The sequence below is a fragment of the Molossus molossus genome, unplaced genomic scaffold, assembly GCF_014108415.1.
Source record: "Molossus molossus isolate mMolMol1 unplaced genomic scaffold, mMolMol1.p scaffold_m16_p_12, whole genome shotgun sequence".
In the NCBI taxonomy this organism is placed as follows: Eukaryota; Metazoa; Chordata; class Mammalia; order Chiroptera; family Molossidae; genus Molossus; species Molossus molossus.
In genome coordinates, this window is record NW_023425347.1 from 37005841 (window position 1) to 37023532 (window position 17692).

Genomic DNA, 17692 nt, shown 5'->3' on the forward strand with positions numbered 1-17692 from the left:
GTATGATTTTTATTAATATTCTTCTAGTTGTCACTATGACTATGATAATTATATTTAAGGGGTCTATCCAATTGGAAAAAGATCTGTTAATATTGTATCTCCACACTGCTAAAATTGTCCTTAAGATATTAGGAAATGCTGTTTTTTTTTAAAATCATAGATCTATAATTCTAGTTATATTAAATAGTAAGTTATTATATATGTCTATCAGTTCACATTGTTTTAATTAATATACTTTTATTGTGTATATTTAAAATTCAATAAGTAAAAGTTCCCTTTACTACTATTTTGTTTCAAAAATGTTCTTAGCTACTATCTATTGAGTGAATTCTGAGATTTTAAAAATGAGGTAAAAATCGATGTGCTTTTGACTAGAGTTTTATAAAGCCTATATATTAATTTGGGTTGAATTGAAATCTTTTATAAATTGAAAATCTCTCAATTTATCTTGACTCTCTTTTAAATCCTTTAGAAGGATTTTATAGTTTTCTTCAAATATGACATCTACCTTTCTTAGAGTTTTACACTTCATTGTACTTTTAATTGCTATCTTGAATGGAGTATTCTTTCCATTATATTTTTGAACTGGTTTTAATATTTGGGAAGGCAATTTGAATATTCATTTTGTATCTGGTCACCTTATTGACTTCCCCTGTCTTTAATTTCTATTTATTCTCTTGGGTTTTCCAAGTGGACCACATATCATTTGTATAAAAGCAATTTTCTCTCTCTCTTTTCCATAGCTTTTCTTTTCTTTCTTTTTTTTTAACCTCCCCAGTTTCATGTATTATTACATTGGCTACCATTTTCTAAACAAGATTAGATAACTGTGCTAATAGTGGCCATCCTATGTTATTTCTGGTAATGGGTCTAGTATTTGCCTTTTTTAAAAATTCTCACCTGAGGATATTTTTCTATTTATCTTCAGATCTAGTGGGAGGGAGAGGGGGAGAGAGAGAGAGAGAAACATCAATATGAGAGAGACACATCGACTGGTTGCCTCCCACATAACCTCCACCAGGGTTGGGACAAATTGCAACAGAGGTACGTGCCCTTGGCTGAAACTGAACCTGAGACTCACTGGTCTGAGGGCCAATGCTCTGACCACTGAGCCAAACCAGCCAGGGCTCTAGTATTTGCCTATTAAATATAATGTAGGCTGTTGGCTTTCAATTAATGTTTTATATCATATTAAGGAAATAACCTATTGTGGGCAGTACTGTCATTTTGCAATTGCTTCTAGGCCTTAAAATAATTTTTAAAATGGGAAGATAGTCAATTACTAATATGTCAAAATAAAATTTCTTTTTAAGAGAACATAGTAATTAGCCAGATTTGCTAATGTTATCTGAAGAAGGAAGAATGTGCTGAATATGTAGACATTTCTAGAATATCTCTAAAAAGGAATACGTATTACTCAGCTTTTCTCTTAAAGGAATATACAGTGCCTAGCTGTATGGAAGCTTAGACAAGAGGAGTGGAGAAAGTAAATGCCAGGTGTGGAATGGCATCCATTGGCCGAGATCTGAGAGGTCAACCCAATATATGATCACATCAGGGAAGCGTGATGGAGTGTAGTTTATATAGTACGGAGGGAACAGCTAACGGAATGCAGTACACTCTGCGTGGCTCTAGGAGGCACTTACTGTCTATGTATGCCTGAAGTGGTATAACAGTGAGGGAACATGTAATGGGAGTGGATCAAGTTGACAGAGTTTGGATGTAATGAAGAAAGGGAAATGTGGAGGGCAGTGATGTCCCGGTGGGAGCATAGGAAACCAAGGCTGAGCTCTAAACCGAGTACAGCTTCATTTGGAAACAAGTACCAAATACAGAATAACTAAACCAAAGCTGAGTACATCTTCTTAAGGAGGCATCAGGCAAGCAGGACTGGAAGCAAAAGTGGAGAGGGGTGTCAAACCAGCTTCTAGTGGTTTTTTTTTTTTTTTTAAATCCTCACCCAAGGACATTTTTGCATTTATCTTCAGATAGAGTAGGAGGGAGAGAGGGAGGGAGAGAGAGAGAAACATCGATGTGAGAGAGACACATCAACTGGTCGCCACCCACATGAGACAAATTGCAACTGAGGTACGTGCCCTTAGGGGAACCGAACCTGGGACTCTCTGGTTTGCTGGCTGATGCTCTAACTGCTGAGCCAAACTGGCCAGGGCTCAGCTTCTAGTCTATAAAATGAGATTGTTGACTCAGGCATAAGTGTACAAGGTTTCCAAATTTCTTCTAAGAATCTGTTGGAAAAATTGTTTATTTTTCTTCTTGACTCAATATACTATTTTACTTACTTACTATCACAGCATTGGGGGATTTCTGGAAGCCATCTTATTTGGGCTTAGTGTATTTGTTATTATTCCCTTAATTCTGCCAGATGTAACTTACTGTTCTTTTATTTAAAATCTTTGTAGAAAGCTGTATCTATAGAATTCTTTTTCACACCATCTCTCAGGTTTTAGTATCTGAATTTTACGAGCTCTTTAAAACAAATTGGGAGGTTCCCTGTCTTTGATGTGTGTACTAAAGCGGTTTATATACACTGAACTGTTGGTTGCAAGAACTCACCCATACAGTCATGGCAGCCAAGAGTACTTTCCCAGTGATCAGTTTGCTTTCTGCTGGCATCACATAGTTAATCCAGACTGGGAGAAATTTTCTGGTTTGTTTTAATATTTGGATTATCTTTCAGGGAAATTCCACAGTCTCTCCCAGGACCATTCATACTGACAAAGTCCACACTGATATCATTCTGTCCTCAAGGCACTGAAGAGTCCCATTAACTGATAGAGGAAGATAGAGTCACTGAACCTAGCACCTGTGGACTTCTTATACTTTTACACACACACACACACACACACACACACACACACACACACACAGGCAAATGGCTTGTAGCTGTAGAATAGAGAATTCAACCAATTGAAGTGCTTGTAAGCAGAGCAAAACTGGTAGTTTTGTGGAAAACTGCTACAGGAGGCACTAAGAGAGAATGAGAGAGAGAGAAAACAAGGCAAAACACACACACACACACACACACACACACGCAAAAAAACCCTCCAGAAAACAAAAACAAAACTAAAAATGCAAATGACATTTTTAAAGCAATGAAAAAAAAAATTGGCTGTGATTTAAAAGAGTTTGGGAAAAGTTAAGTAAAAATATCCATACCTGACTGCTTCGTTTCTTCCATTAGATAAGTAGAATTTCTGGTCTTTATTGTACTCATTAAATACTCCCCATCTCAGATGCGCCCATTCATGGACAAATATCCTTCCTGTGAGAAAACATTTTAAATACTTGATTACAACAAGTATGGTACAATTACCTTCTCACATGGGAGAAAGTAGTTCTTCTGAACTTTTATTATGCTTTGCAGTTAATTTTTTAAAGTTTTGATGTTCATAGAAAGAAAATTCTGACATGACAACTGTACATTTCTGAGAAATATAACTACTTATTTTGGCTCAGGAAAGCCAGTTAGGCACATAATAGGTGCCAGGAAGTTTTTGTACAAAGATGTAACAACTGCCTTGTCCTTACATAGCTTCTGGTCTACTGGATGGCATACGTAATCAGATAACTAAAATCCTTGCTGGTGCACGTGCAGTGATGGAGGTCGGCGCATGTGCTCTGGGAGCTGGAGGCACTGCTGGGGCAGCCAGGGCAGCATCCCCAGTGGCTCACGTCTGATCAAACCTCAAGACCTGCCTGTTCCACCCCTGCTCTATCCTCACCTTTCCAGTCATGTTGCCATTACTCCTGAATTAGTGCAGTAGCCACCTAGCTGTCCTCCATGTCTCCAGTCTCCAGTGGCTCCCCCATGGTATTCAGGGTTAAGGCCAGCTCCTTAATATGGCATATGAGGTCCCTGCTCCTCTCTGCAGGCTTGTTTCTGGCTGTTCTCAACCTAGTTCCAAAATCCTATAATCCCAATAAATTCCTGCCCTCCTTTTACTTCCTAGAGCCACACCGTGTTCTTTCTCATCTCTGGTCCTTTTCACGCACTCTTCCTCTGCTTGGGATACTCTTTCCCTGTCTAGATAATTGCTTCCCTTCTCTGAATCCCCAGGCTGGGCCCGGTTCGCCTCCTTTACCCTTTTGTCGTGTTCCACTATGGCACTTATATCACAGTTGCTGCTTTCTTGCCCGGCTTCCACACTAAGCACGTGCCTCCTTGAGGACAGGCACCATGACTTCTTCACTGTCATGCTTTGGCACATAGTGTCTAGAACTTAACAGGCACCCAGTGAGTGTTTGTTCGATTTAGAAGAATTAGGGACTTAATGTACAGCTCAGTTTTGCTGGACTGTAAATTCCCAGAGGCTGAATTTGGAGGGTTAGGTGAGGGCACACAACTGAGGAAATGCTAGTTTCTCACACTGAGGATTTGGACTTTATTCTTTAGGTGTTGGGGAACAGTGGATGGCCTCTTTTTTTTTATCCTTACCCGAGGACATTTTTTGTTGTTGTTCAGGTGGGAGGGAGGGGGAGAGAGAGAGAGAGAGAGAGAGAGAGAGAGAGAGAGAGAGAGAGAGATAGATCTACGTGAAAGGGACACATTGAGTGGTTGCCACCTGTACGACCCAACCAGGGCCAGGGGCCGACCGCAAGCGAGGCACATGCCCCTAGCGGAAACCAAACCCAGGTCTCTCCAGACCACAGGCCAACGCTCTAACCACTGAACCAAACAGGCCAGGGCCAGCGGTTGGCCTCTTAAAGGCAAAGGAAGATTGTGAGGGAGCAGAAGTGGAGTCACAGTACAGAAAGGAGAGTCCAAAGGAATGGCATTATATATGGCAACTACGATGGCTGGAGCGGGCTCAGGAGTGAGATGGGACATTTAGGTACATCAGTTCCACACGTATTTTGAGCCATACATTGGAGTTTTCTGGCCCTGTTATGGAGGTGAGAGAGAGTTGTAGAAGCACAAAGAGGTGTGTTTGATACTTCTTTCTGATCGAGTCTGTAAGTGCTCTAGTGCATGTGGGGTGGGGCATGGCAATGCCAGGGCTCTTTTGTTTAAGTGAAGAAAATCAAGCTGGTTCTCATATTTTCAAGATAATAAAAATGTGATACTAGTTATTAATTAACTTAATTAGCCAATACTAATCACATTGGATTCTACTTGGAAAATACATCTTATATAGACTTCATTGCTTGTTTCTTTTAATATTTCCTCTGATGACTGTTCTATACAGTCCATGTAGGACTGATGAAGAGTTTATTTTGTGAAGGAAATTTACATTTTTTCTTTTATTACAGTTTTTTTTTTTTTTTTGAGAGCTGAACTGCAGGAACCAGGATATTCTCTGTGCTACTCAAAGTGTAGGCCATAGTCAAACAGTATCAGCATCACCTGGGAGCTTGTTAAAAGTGCAGATTCTTGACTCCACCCCACACCTACTGCATCAGAATCTGATCATTAATGATACCCCTTTTACAATTTGATTGCACAGAAAAGTCTGAGACACTGTGAGTCTCTGCCATCTGGTGGCTACTAGGTGAATTGCAGGAAGGAAGTTGAATTTGTTCAGCAGTATCCTTAACAGATCCATAGAAACCTAATAATACTTCAATAAACTATTTCACAGCTATTTTCTGATTAGTAATTAAAAAATGAAAAACTATATTTACACATTTACACAGAATATGAAGAAATTACATCTCTAACTGAGAAATTTCTGAACCCCTGTTTTAAGTGAAAACACATGCTATAAATTTATTTGGCTTATATGTACTTCCTCAGAAAGATAAAGCTACTTTTGATCTACTTTGAATATAAAATTATTAAGTTATAGAAAACACAGCAGAACATTTAATTTCTACCCATACCTTGTGGTCCATATTGACGCAATTTTTTTCCTGTTATGAAGTCAGGAGTGAAACGAATTCTTTCTCCCTTTTCTCCACAATTTCCCATCTGCTCAGTATAGGGTTCATCATTACCTGGAGGATTAGGTTCAGCAACTAGAACATCAGCCTGAAATTTAAGAAAAAGTTTTTCTCATTACAAAATTTTAGCAGATGAATTGACCTTATTTACGCTGGAATATTATAAAACAATTTCATTTTGGTTCTAGAATATTATGATGAAAATCATCTAGATCACAGAAGGAAATTGAATTTGAAAAAAAGAACTTGATAATCTCACATTTTTGTAGGTCTCGAGTTTTGGTCGCATATACTCAGGCTTTGTCTGCCATTTCTCAGGAATCACAATGGCAACATTTTTGAAATAGAATCTTTGTTCCGTAGCTTCAAACAGATATGGAGATGCTTGAGTCACCATGTCCTGAGAGAAAAAGAAAACATGCATAGCAAGCAAAATGATGACTGTCACTAAACTTCATTCAAATTTACATCTGTATTTCGCAGTAGAAAAAACTACGCAGTAAAGACCAGTTATTTCTCAAAATGGAAATGCGAGGTGTAGAAATACCTTTTATTGGTAAAAATAGCTAGCCTTTTAGAGCACTTATCACATGCTCTGTGTCACAGTGTGATGACTGACAACGCAAACCTCAGAGGTTGACACTAATCTTGGCTCCAACATTTACTGTGGGTCATCTGGCAATCCTTAAGCCCTCCTGAGCCTCGGTTACCCCATTTATAAAATAGAAAACATTATGGTGACTAGCTCATAAGATGTTGTGGGGATCCAGTGAAGTTAAGAAAGCATTTAGAACCATGTTTACTTACCACAGATGCTTATGAAATGTTAGCTATTAGTGTCATCTCATTTGATCCTTTGAGGATCAAAAACCTTCAAGGGAGACACAGAATTAGAGAGTACAGGTCTCAAGGTCTCACACCAACTAATACAGGAGAGAACTCAAATTAAAATGCATGTGACTTCGCCAGCTGGCCCTTGCAGTAATTTTGGAACTAACTAAATGTTATGATAGTATTTAATTTTAGTATGATACTAAGTGTCAGATATAAGGAAGTGGCACTGTCATATAATTTCCTTTTAAGTTACACCTAACTTCATTTCTCTAAAATAAATGAGCTGTAGTGTTAAATTATAAATGCCCCAAGATGCATTATGAAAATAGTAGCGAGGGCATTATAAGACGTTTATTATTGAAAGGGCATTGGGTCTATTAGGATGGAAAACCACTGCCCTCAAAAGTGAATATAGATGGAGGCGAGAAGAGGGCTAACGACCCAGCCCTGGGAGCCACGGGCATTTAGTGGTAGGAAGAGGAGGAATCAGCCAAAGGGACTCAGAAGGAGCAGTTGGTGCATGGGAAGGAAATCGGAAGGCATGCGGTGAAGGTGTTTCAGGAGGAAGAAAGTGATCATTGGTGTCAAATGCTGTTGAGAAGTCAAGAAAGGAAAAACAAATGAACAAAAACTCACAAACACAGACAACAGTATGGTGGTTACCAGAGGGAAGGGGGTGGGGGGCACTAAAGGGTACAGGGGGACAAATATATGGTGGTGGAAGATGCTTTGACTTTGGGTGGTGGGCACACAATGCAATAGACAGATCATGTATCATAAAAATGTACACTTAAACCTATATGATCTTATTAACTAATGTCACCCCAATAAATTTAACAATAAAAAAGAAAGGTGATCATAAGAACGGACCAAAGTATTTGGCAGGTTGGGTGAGCTGGTGTAGTGGAATGGAGCCCACACCCCACTCCACTCCACTCAGTCAGTCTGTTCTCTGTATCTACTAGTCTGTTTCTGTTTATTTTGTTCATTATATTCCACATAAAAGTAAAAATATATGGTGTTGCCTTTCTCTGACTAGGTTATTTCACATAGCATAACACCCCGAACAGAAGCAAGTACTTGAGAGCTGACTTGACAGCTTCTGTCCCCACAAGGGCACCAGGGGGAGGGTCTCTCCTCAGAAAACGGAGTGAGGGTGGCCTGGAAAGGCAGAAAAGACAACTGAAGTCCTTAACTCTGCAGCTCTGGAACCTCCACGGGGAGGAACTCGCTTTTATGAACTACTCAGTAAGGGATTCTGAGCACACCATTGCCCTTAACTCTTTTATTTTATTTTTCAATTACAGTTTTCATTCAATATTATTCTGTAGTAGCTTAGGTGTACAGCACAGTGTTAGACGATCATATGCCTTTACAGTATGTGGAGGCCAACCTATCTCACACCCAGCTCATTCGTGACTCACCCTGGAAAGCCAACTTAATGACTGAGGTAGGAAAGTGCATTTCTCAGGAGGAAAAATCCCCCAAAGAGTGAGGCGAAAGCACCTAAAAGCCCCAAAGCACCATATGAATGTGAATTAGCGTTGCCATTAGACATACAGACACATGTCCTTCTGGCATGTTCCCGACTGCCCAGACACAGGGACATGTTGGCTACCGTCTCTCCCACGCTGTCCTTGCCTGTGGCTCCAGGGGCACTTCACTTTTGCTGATGCCATTTCTAAGGCTAGAGGCAATCCCAAACGTACCCAAGGTGTTTTCTTGTTGAGAGATTTCAAAAGGTCTGAACTTCCCTTTCGCCAATGGCAGTACTGTCTGATGGTGTTCAGGTCAGACAGGTAAGCTCCCCTCCCCGCTCAACTGCGGCTCTGCAGCCCCGAACTGCTAGAGATGGTTGTCTCTCCAAACTCCATCTTTCTGGGTTTGTTTCTGCTCACAGCAAGGGACATTTGGGGGCAACCATTGGGGCTCTTGCACTAGTGACTTGTGAGCTCCCACTGGGGAACATTGGCTTATTAAAAAATAAATGGCCCTGGCCAGTTTGGCTCAGCGGTTAGAGCATCGGCCTGCGGTCCGGAGAGACCTGGGTTCGGTTCCCGCTAAGGGCACATACCTCGGTTGCAGTTTGTCCCCGGCCCTGGTTAGTCGTGCGGGTGGCAGCCACTCGATGTGTCCCTTCACATCGATGTTTCTCTCTCTCTCTCCCTTCCTCTCTCTCCCTCCCATTCTATCTGTACAAAAAATGGAAAAATATCCTTGGGTGAGGATAAAAAAAAAAATAAAAATAAAAAATAAAAAATAAATGAACACTTTCCATCTAGAAGGACTAAAAGGGGGACTGGTGACTGATGGTTCTGCCTACCATTAATTGAGCTCTTACTGTGTACCAGACACAGCGCATGCATTTTTTAAGTTCTTTAAAAAATATTTCAAGATAATTTTAGACTTATAAAACATGCAAAAATTATACAGAGTTCCCATATACCCTTCACCAACCTTCCCTTATGTGCATGCTTTGTTAAATTTAATCCTGAAAAAAATCCTATGGGGAAGGTACTTATTATTGCCCCATTTTACAGATCAGTACTTTCCCCTTTACCCAGCACTGCCTCTGGGTATGCCACAGCCAGATGCCAGGGTGGTAATTTACAAGCCATTCCCTCTAATTCCTAGCTGTTCGCTGTTGTACATGACCTCCCCTCCTTACAACAGTTAGACACCTCTGCCCAGGACAGGAAGCATCTTCTTCCCGAGTTTTTCCTTCCCCCACAGAAGAAGTAACAAGTAAGGTGAGGCCACTCAGTGACCTGACAGGGTCCTTGCATCCGGGCTGGAAAAATGCAGAGTTTCCTCCCACTGAAAAGGACAGGGTGTCTCTTAAGTGAGAGACTGCATCCTGGCTTCTATATTAGGGTCACAGAGAAGGGGGTTGCAATGAGGAGAATAAAAGGAGAATCTGATATGAGCCAGGCAAAGGAATCATTTCCTGTGCATCTCACAATATCTACCAAATACAGCTGGCTCTGCCTTAGTGCAGAACTGAATAATCTACGTGAAATCATCCCCAGTCAATAGATGTAGACATCATCTATTAAGCACCAGCCATGCATGAAACTCTTGGTTATGTGCATTGCATTTATTCTCTTCTCCCTCAGAAGAATCCCAATGCTTTACTGTATTTTCATTTTACAACAGAAGACACTGAAACACAGATGTAAAAATAACTTGCCAGTATCACACAGCTGGAGTCAGAGAACTCATGTCCGCCCTATCACAACAGTAGGTTTACTTTTTTTTTTTTAAAGCACGGATAATTACCATTTCGAACTTACCTTTATTTCTTGAATGAGTTTTTCATCTTCTGGCACATTAGGGTCGATGGCAATGACAATGCCTTCAAAGCCATTATTGTTCAGCTGAATGAGTGAATTGCTCAGGGCCACTTCCAGAAGGTGAAGGACCAAGAAGAAAATGGAATTCTTAACTGGCCCCATGACTGTACATCTCCTCTTGATTATTCTCTTTGGAAAGTGTTGGTTATAGAGGCATCTTTCTTTACCCCTATTTATATGTCTATAGAGACACACATTCTCCCAATCACAGGTGGTTTACTACAGGACTTTAACCCCTTGACCCCAAATTGTTTCATTATTGCATTTGTCTCCACGATGAGGAACAATGGCTATACCTTAATCTTAAATTCTGTGTACTTTAAATATTTAATTTGAAAGGATCATTAGCCTTGCCTTTGCCAGATGCCAGGAAAGAAGGTGGGAAGACCACACCCAGTTTCCTTAGAAGAATTTACAGGTGTTGGGCGGCTTGGCACTGAAAGATGTTTACTTCTTACAAATGTTTGTCCAACCGGGGGTACAGGCCCGCGGGCCACCCTCCAACCCCCGCCTGCCGGTGGAGGCCCGACTGCTCCATGTGTCCCATACGTATTCGTTAAGCGTAGGTCATACATCCAGTTATCACTCAAGGCGGTCGTTATCTCTCCCCTCACTGATGTTGACATACGTAACCTCAGCTCTTCCGGGGCTTCCTTAGACAACCCGCTCACACCCAAAGCATCAGCAGCGACACAGATGATATTGAATATTTTCTATCGGAGAGCATAGATAAACATTTATATTTCACTGTGCAAAGCAAATTCTTTCAGGTTTCCTCATCAGACCTCTATTGCTCAATAAAATTTAAATGAACAACTTTACATTATGCTACTGAAATTAAATATCTCTTAGAACATGAACTATGGGCTGCCTGCTTCTACATGGGTTCTTTTAAGTTTTCCAAACCCCAGATGAAAACACCCGTTTCCTGTAGTATTCAAATTACTTGAACTATCCCTTCATTCTATGACTTTATTTGATCTTCACATGATGCCGAGCATCAATTTCAGCTGGTCGGTCCCTTTTCTTTGACACTGGCGCATAACAATTAAATTAGTACTTATTGCTAATAATTAATACCCTTTACTTAAGTACATATTGTTTAGCAATCAAAAGTGAAGCATTTGATAGAGTGAATGCACTCAGTTTTAAAGTGGTTGTCCAGATGATCTGCTTTTATATAAAATCATTTATTCAATGCTTATTGAATAAATGTATGCATGTATTATACCTATGACATAAAGATTTTAGATTCTAAAATATCTCAAACCCCCAACCACATGTGTCTTTCTTGGATTCTGTAGAAAAGAGGGACAAGCTTATGTGCTAATGATCTGAGAGTTTAATCCCAGAGCAGTGAGGATGAGGGAAAGGGAAAATGAGTAGGGGAATGTTGGGAAGCAATGAAAGAGACGTGTGACTAAGCTGGCTACTGTGGTACAATGAAGAGACCCAGCAGGTCAACCTGCTGGTGCACCGGCCCTGCCCTCTGAGAGGTCTCCTAACAGGCTACACGAAGAATCCATGTCTTGGGTCAGTCCATTGGAGGGAGGGAGGGAAAGTGTTTGGTTCCTTCTCATCCCCTTTCTGTGAGCAACTCCCGTGAACTTCCGGCCAGTATCATCCAACCCTTCAAACAACTCTTGTAAAGAAAGCACCCATGCCCTGTGGAGCCAAGGATCCAAGTGGTGCCTGGTTGATCTCTGGCAGTGGAACCACTCACGCCTGTAAGGAGTGTGCAGTGACTGAGGTGGAGGAAATGACTGAGGGTCCAGTAGAGTCGAGGAAGCCACGCCAAGGGAGGTTCGAGATGAGTCCAACACAACTCATTGCTTGAACTACTCAGATGCACTCATGCCCTTTCATCATATGTAGCTCCAATATATAGAGTTTGCATTGTGTGTGTGTGTGTGTGTGTGTGTGTGTGTGTGTGTGTGAGCACAAGCTGTCTCACTTTCTCCCTGAGAGAAAGGACAGGTCTAATCATTCACAGAATCTCCTTCCAAGTGGTGGGCAACTGCGATCTCCTGAGATACCTAAAGCACGAGTTGTTGAAATCAGTCGTAGTGCCTGCGGCCACATGGTACCTCGAGACCATTATAGATAATTACCACCTCCTTCCTTCATCACCAACTTCCCTCTTTTATCCTGCATTTTGGCTGATGTATGTTGTTTGTTTGCCTGTTGCTGTAACCCAACCCTTCATTTCTGAGGGCTCTGGACGCTTGTTGGGTTGTAGCTGCCGTAGTTTGCCTATGACAGGGGTCACCTGGTGAGACGCACCCAGTTCAGGCGCCTCCCCAGCTTTGCTTGGCCTTCCCTGCTGGCTGGTCTTGACTCCTTGCTCAGTGGAGAGTGCTTGCTGCTACCACAGTTACCTCATCTTGTAGCACCATGAGCTTGTCTGTTTCCCCAGGGAGAGGGCTGAGTTTAGCATGGTCTCCACTGGGGAGGCTGTGGTGGCTGCTTCATAGTCTCTGGCATCCACGTCCAGTCTAAATAGATTCACAGAGGCTTGGGCTCATGTAAAACATTGCACCATGGCGCCTGGGGTCTGGCTTTGTCAGAGGCTGCTCAGATGGGCCAGGTGACACAAACTTGAGGAACAAGGAGTTAAACACCCCGAGAGACAAACTTTCACCAAAGACGTGGAGTAATTTTAACATCACAGGTCTCCCTTACGTTCCCTTCCAGTGAAAACCACCAAATGGTAACCACTATTTTGCCCTCCATTCCCACATAGATGAATTTTATTTGTTTTAATACTTCATATAAACAGAAATATACAGTATGCCTTCTTGTGTCTGGCTACGTTCACATAACCTTTTCTGCATGAAGTTCAGCCATGTTATTTTACGTAGCAGTAATATGTTCTTCTTCTTTTTTTTTTTTCCTGCGTTGTATTTCATTTAAAAAATATAACACAATTTACTTACCTACTCATTTCTATGGACATGTGTATTATTTCCTGTTGGTGCTATTATAAATAAAACTCCCATGGGTGCAAGCCTTGATTTCGGTTCGGTTTGTACCAAGAGTGGAATTGCTGGGTCACAGGCTGTGTACATGCCCGGCGTTAGTTGATCTGCTAAACCCTTTTCCAAGCGATTGCGCTGCTTGCTCCCCGTCTCTGCCAGTACGCGGAACTGCCAGTCTTTATCCTTTTAGCTACTCTGGCAGGTGTGTGATCATAATGTACTGTGGTTTTAATTCGCATTTTCCTCATGAGTAATGCTTAACACCTTTTCATAGACTTATTTGCATTTTGATAGAGGCTCTGACGTGCCTGTTTAAGTCTTTTTGCCCCATTTTTAATCAGGTTGTCCTTATTGTTCTGATTCACAGTAGTTCTTGATACATTCTGCTCATTGGGTCCTTTATTGGGTATTTGTATTGCAAATATCTTTTCAAAGTTTGTGGCTTGCCTTAATGGTGCCCTTGAATGAACGGAGGTTCTTAATTCTAACGGAGTCCAATTTATTCTTTTCTTTTACGGGGAATGTGTTTCGGTGGCCATATGTAAGATCGCTTTCCCAAGTTCATAGAGATACTATATAATATTCTATACTAGAAGCTTCACCGTTTTACCTTTCACTTCCACGTCTGTGATCTACCTCAAATTATTTTTTGTGTACTGTGAAAGATTCAGGGTATTTGTTTTACTTTGTTATGTTTCCCTTTATGGACAGCAATAGGCTCAGAACATGTATTGAACGGACGACACTTTCCCCCACTGAATTGCACTTGTGGTCTTGTTGTGAATGATGTGACTACAGATGTTCAGGGCTGTGTCTGGACTCCCTATTCTGTTCCATTGGTCTGAGACCCTCCTTACCTCGGTATCAGCTTGTCTTAATTACTGCTGCTTTGTAAGTCTTGATATCTGGTAATGTATACACTCCAGATTCGTTTTCCTTAAGGTTATTTTGACTATTTTAGATTCTGTTCATTTCAATATAATATTGAGAATCAGCTTGTAAAGTCTATCCAAAAATCTTCAGGGTTGGGTAGGATTGCATTGAGTCAGTTTAGGGTGAATTGCCATCACTATAATATTGACTTTTTAAATCTATGAACATGGTGAATCTCTTTTTTATTTAATTGATCTCAACCGAGTTTTATAGTTTTGAGGGTAGAGGTCTTATGCATCTTTTATTAGATATATTTCTAGACGTGTTTTTGGTGCTAGTGTAAATGGTACCTTTATAAAATTTTATTTTCTAATTGTTTATAGCTGGTATATATAAATATAATAGACTTTTATGTAGTCAGTGAGTTTGCTAAATTCACTTATTTCCAGTACATACTTTGTAGATTCTCTTAGATTTTATATGTTTATAATGATGTAATATGTGAATAATAACTTGTTTACTTCTTCTTTTCCAATCTCATACCTTTTATTTTGTTTCCTTCCCTTATTACGCTAGCTATGACCCCCTGCAAATGTTGAATACAAATGGAGAAAATATCTTTTTTCTTGTTTTCAACCCCAGGTGGGAAAGCATTTTGTATTTCACTGTTAAACATGCTATCATCTAGAGCTATTTTGTATATACTCTTATCAGATTAAGAAACTCTTCTATTCCTAGTTTGCTAAGAGTTTTCATTTTTAAAATCATGAATGGGTGTTGAATTTTATCAAATGCTCTTTATACATCTATTGAGATGATAGTGTGATTTTTCGACTTTATCTTGGCAATGTAGTGACTTACATTACTAAGTCAACCTTTCATTCTTCGAATAAATCTACTTCATCATGATGTAGTATCTTTTTCAATTTGCTAATATTTTGTTTAGTATTTTTGCACCTATATTCATGAGAGACTGGTCTTACTTTTTCTTTCTTATAATGGCCTTGACAAATATTAGTATTATGGCTGTCTGTCCTCATAAAATAAATTGGAATGTGTTTTCTCTTTTTCTATTCGCTGAACAGTTTTTTAAAAAAACTGATATTATGTCTTCCTTAAATTTTTTTCTGACTATTGTTTTAGCTTTACCATGCAAGTTTTGATATGCCATATTTAAATTATCATTTAGATCCAAATGTTTTCTAACTTTTGAGTTTTTTATTTATTTTAGCAAACGGGCTACATAGAAGTATGTTGCTTAATTTCCAGACATTTGGGGATTCTCTAGTTAATCTATTATTTATTTCTAGTTTAATCCCACTATAGTCAGAAAACATACTCTAAGATATAAATCCTTTGAAATTTGTTGAGACTTGCTTTTTGCCTCAGTTTATGGTTTATTTTGGTAAAATGTTCCATATGCTTTTGAGAAAAATGTGTATGCTGTAGTTGGGTATAGTGTTCTATATATGTTAGGCCAAGTTGGTTAATCACGTGATTCAAATATTCTCTATTCTTACCCATTTCTTGTTTGCTTGTTTTTTCAGTTACTGAGAGACGTGTGTTAAAACCTCCAATTATGATTGTGAATTTGTCCATTTTTTTTTTTTTTTAGTTCTATCAACTTTTGCTTTATTTATTTTCAAGCTTTGTGTTTAGTGCATATAATTTTAGAATTGCTACATAGTTATCATAGTAAAATGTCTTTCTATCTCTAATCATACCCCTTGTATCAAATCTAGATTTTATGATGTTAGCTGTGGCATACTGGTAACAAATACAACACAGCTAACACAATGTCTGACACACAGAATTCATTCAGTCAACAAAATATCTTTACGCTTCACCCCCCCCCTCCCCACTTACCCAAACCTTAGCCATGGAGGGAGAGAAGCCATCGTGATGGAGAAAGCTGGGACTTTACATTAGCTAGCATCAGGTAAGGATGACCAAGGTATATTTTAAGGACACTGATGTTTAAGAGTCAATTTTAAGCTGTTTGTCATGCAGTAACTCAATATGACTCCTGCTTCAACCCCTAGTTCATTACTTGTTTAAGGCCCTGAGGAGACAGGTATTCATACATTACTGATGAGAGCAAAATTTGTACCGATGTTTTAGAGGGAAATATTTATCCAAATTTAAGGATGTGTATCTTTTAACATAGCAGTTCTACTTCTAGGAATTTACCCTACAGATATACTCACAAAGGTGCATAAGATTGCATATACAAGGGACAAACACACAGGTACATACAATTATATGTACAGGGGTAATATAATTTGTCCCTCAAAGCCTACTTAATAATAGCAAGAAACTGAATTATCAAATGTCCATTAATAAAATAATAAGTAAGCTTAGTTATTTCATATCCATTTTATTTGTCACATCATAAACATCTGTGCTTTTTATAATAGCATGAACTACTTTTGTAATTGAAATAAATTCAGACATAAAAATATTGGACTAGAGACCATCAATTTGAAATCCTAACATATTAACCTAAGAGTGGTGGTCCTGTCTTCTCTACTCTTAATTTCTCATCTTTTTATTTTTTTCCTTTTTCATTTCAATCTCTTCTTTTCCTTTTATCTTCTTCTGGCTTTTGCTTCTTCTTTCTTATCTTGGTGTGAAGTAAGGTCATGTCCGTTTTAAGAAATGTTGCTTTTGGATGTTTGTGCATTTGTATCGACTCTGTTCCGCGGTGTCAGGGAGATGGCAAGCAATTGCCCACTGTATTAGATAGCTTTCTCCTTGTTCCATTGAAGTGATTGCCTGGTGGCAATTGTTCTCCAGCAGTGTTTTGATAAGACTTATCAGCCTGTAGCTGAGAGGGAGTGGGAAATAAAATTGGCCACCATCTGGGTCATTCCCTACCCATCTCAGGAACCCTCTTGCTGATAAGAGCTAGGTATTTACATACAAGAGGGATTTATAGAGGGAGGCATTCCTTTTGACCTTTGGGGATAAGTTCTAATTACCTTCATGTACATGAGCATTTGTTTTTGTGTCCTTGACTGTTCTCACTTTACCATCATGTATTCTACGATCTGTATCTCTAAATTTCATATTTTAATCTTGTCTTTCTCTTTGTGCCTGATCTGTACCTTTTTTTCTTTCCTATAATACATACACAGTGAATCTGATTCTCATTTCTTCAGATTCCATTACTCATCTGACTTCTGCTCTGCTTCTATTCTTTATTTCCCTATTTTTACATTCACAGATCATAACACAGATTTTTTTTTTTTTTAATCCTCACCCAAGGACATGCTTAGAGAGAGGAAGAGAGAGAGAGAGAAACATCCATTGACCACTCTCCACACGTTCCCCAACCAGGGATCAAACCCACTACCCAGGTAAGTGCCTTGAGAGGGAATGAAACCTCAACCCTTCTGTGCATGGGGATGACGCTCAACCAAGTGAGCCATTCTGGCTGGTTCATAACACAGAGCTGAACACATAATGCAGCCTCCACCCAAATTTATCTCCATTCCCCTCTTTGATTTTGTCATCAATTGGAATTTCTACCAGCCTTATGAATCCAATCTTCTAGCATAGACCATCTTCATTTTGTTTAAAATATTTTTTTTTTCTTTCTTTTTTTTTTTCTTCTTCTCATCTTCATTTAAATCAGGCTCAGTTTTGTGACTTTGGTTCCCCTCACTAAGGACACTTTTTCTGATTTTCTTTTTTTTTTTTTATCCTCACCCGAGGATATTTTTCCATTTTTTGTACAGATAGAGTGGGAGG

The 17692-nt window shown here is 39.6% G+C and overlaps 1 protein-coding gene across 1 annotated transcript in view; it reads right to left on the minus strand.

Moving 5' to 3' along the window:
* Window positions 1-10230, minus strand: part of CLCA1 (chloride channel accessory 1) — a 28860-nt gene extending 18630 nt beyond the window's left edge. The window contains exons 1-4 of the mRNA XM_036256204.1: window positions 10029-10230; window positions 6161-6301; window positions 5842-5989; window positions 3178-3283 (exon numbers count right to left, since the gene is read on the minus strand). Coding sequence (XP_036112097.1) covers window positions 3178-3283; window positions 5842-5989; window positions 6161-6301; window positions 10029-10190 — 557 coding nt within the window. The 5' untranslated portion in view covers window positions 10191-10230. The remainder of the gene's footprint in view (window positions 1-3177; window positions 3284-5841; window positions 5990-6160; window positions 6302-10028) is intronic.
* Window positions 10231-17692: the final 7462 nt, after the last annotated feature.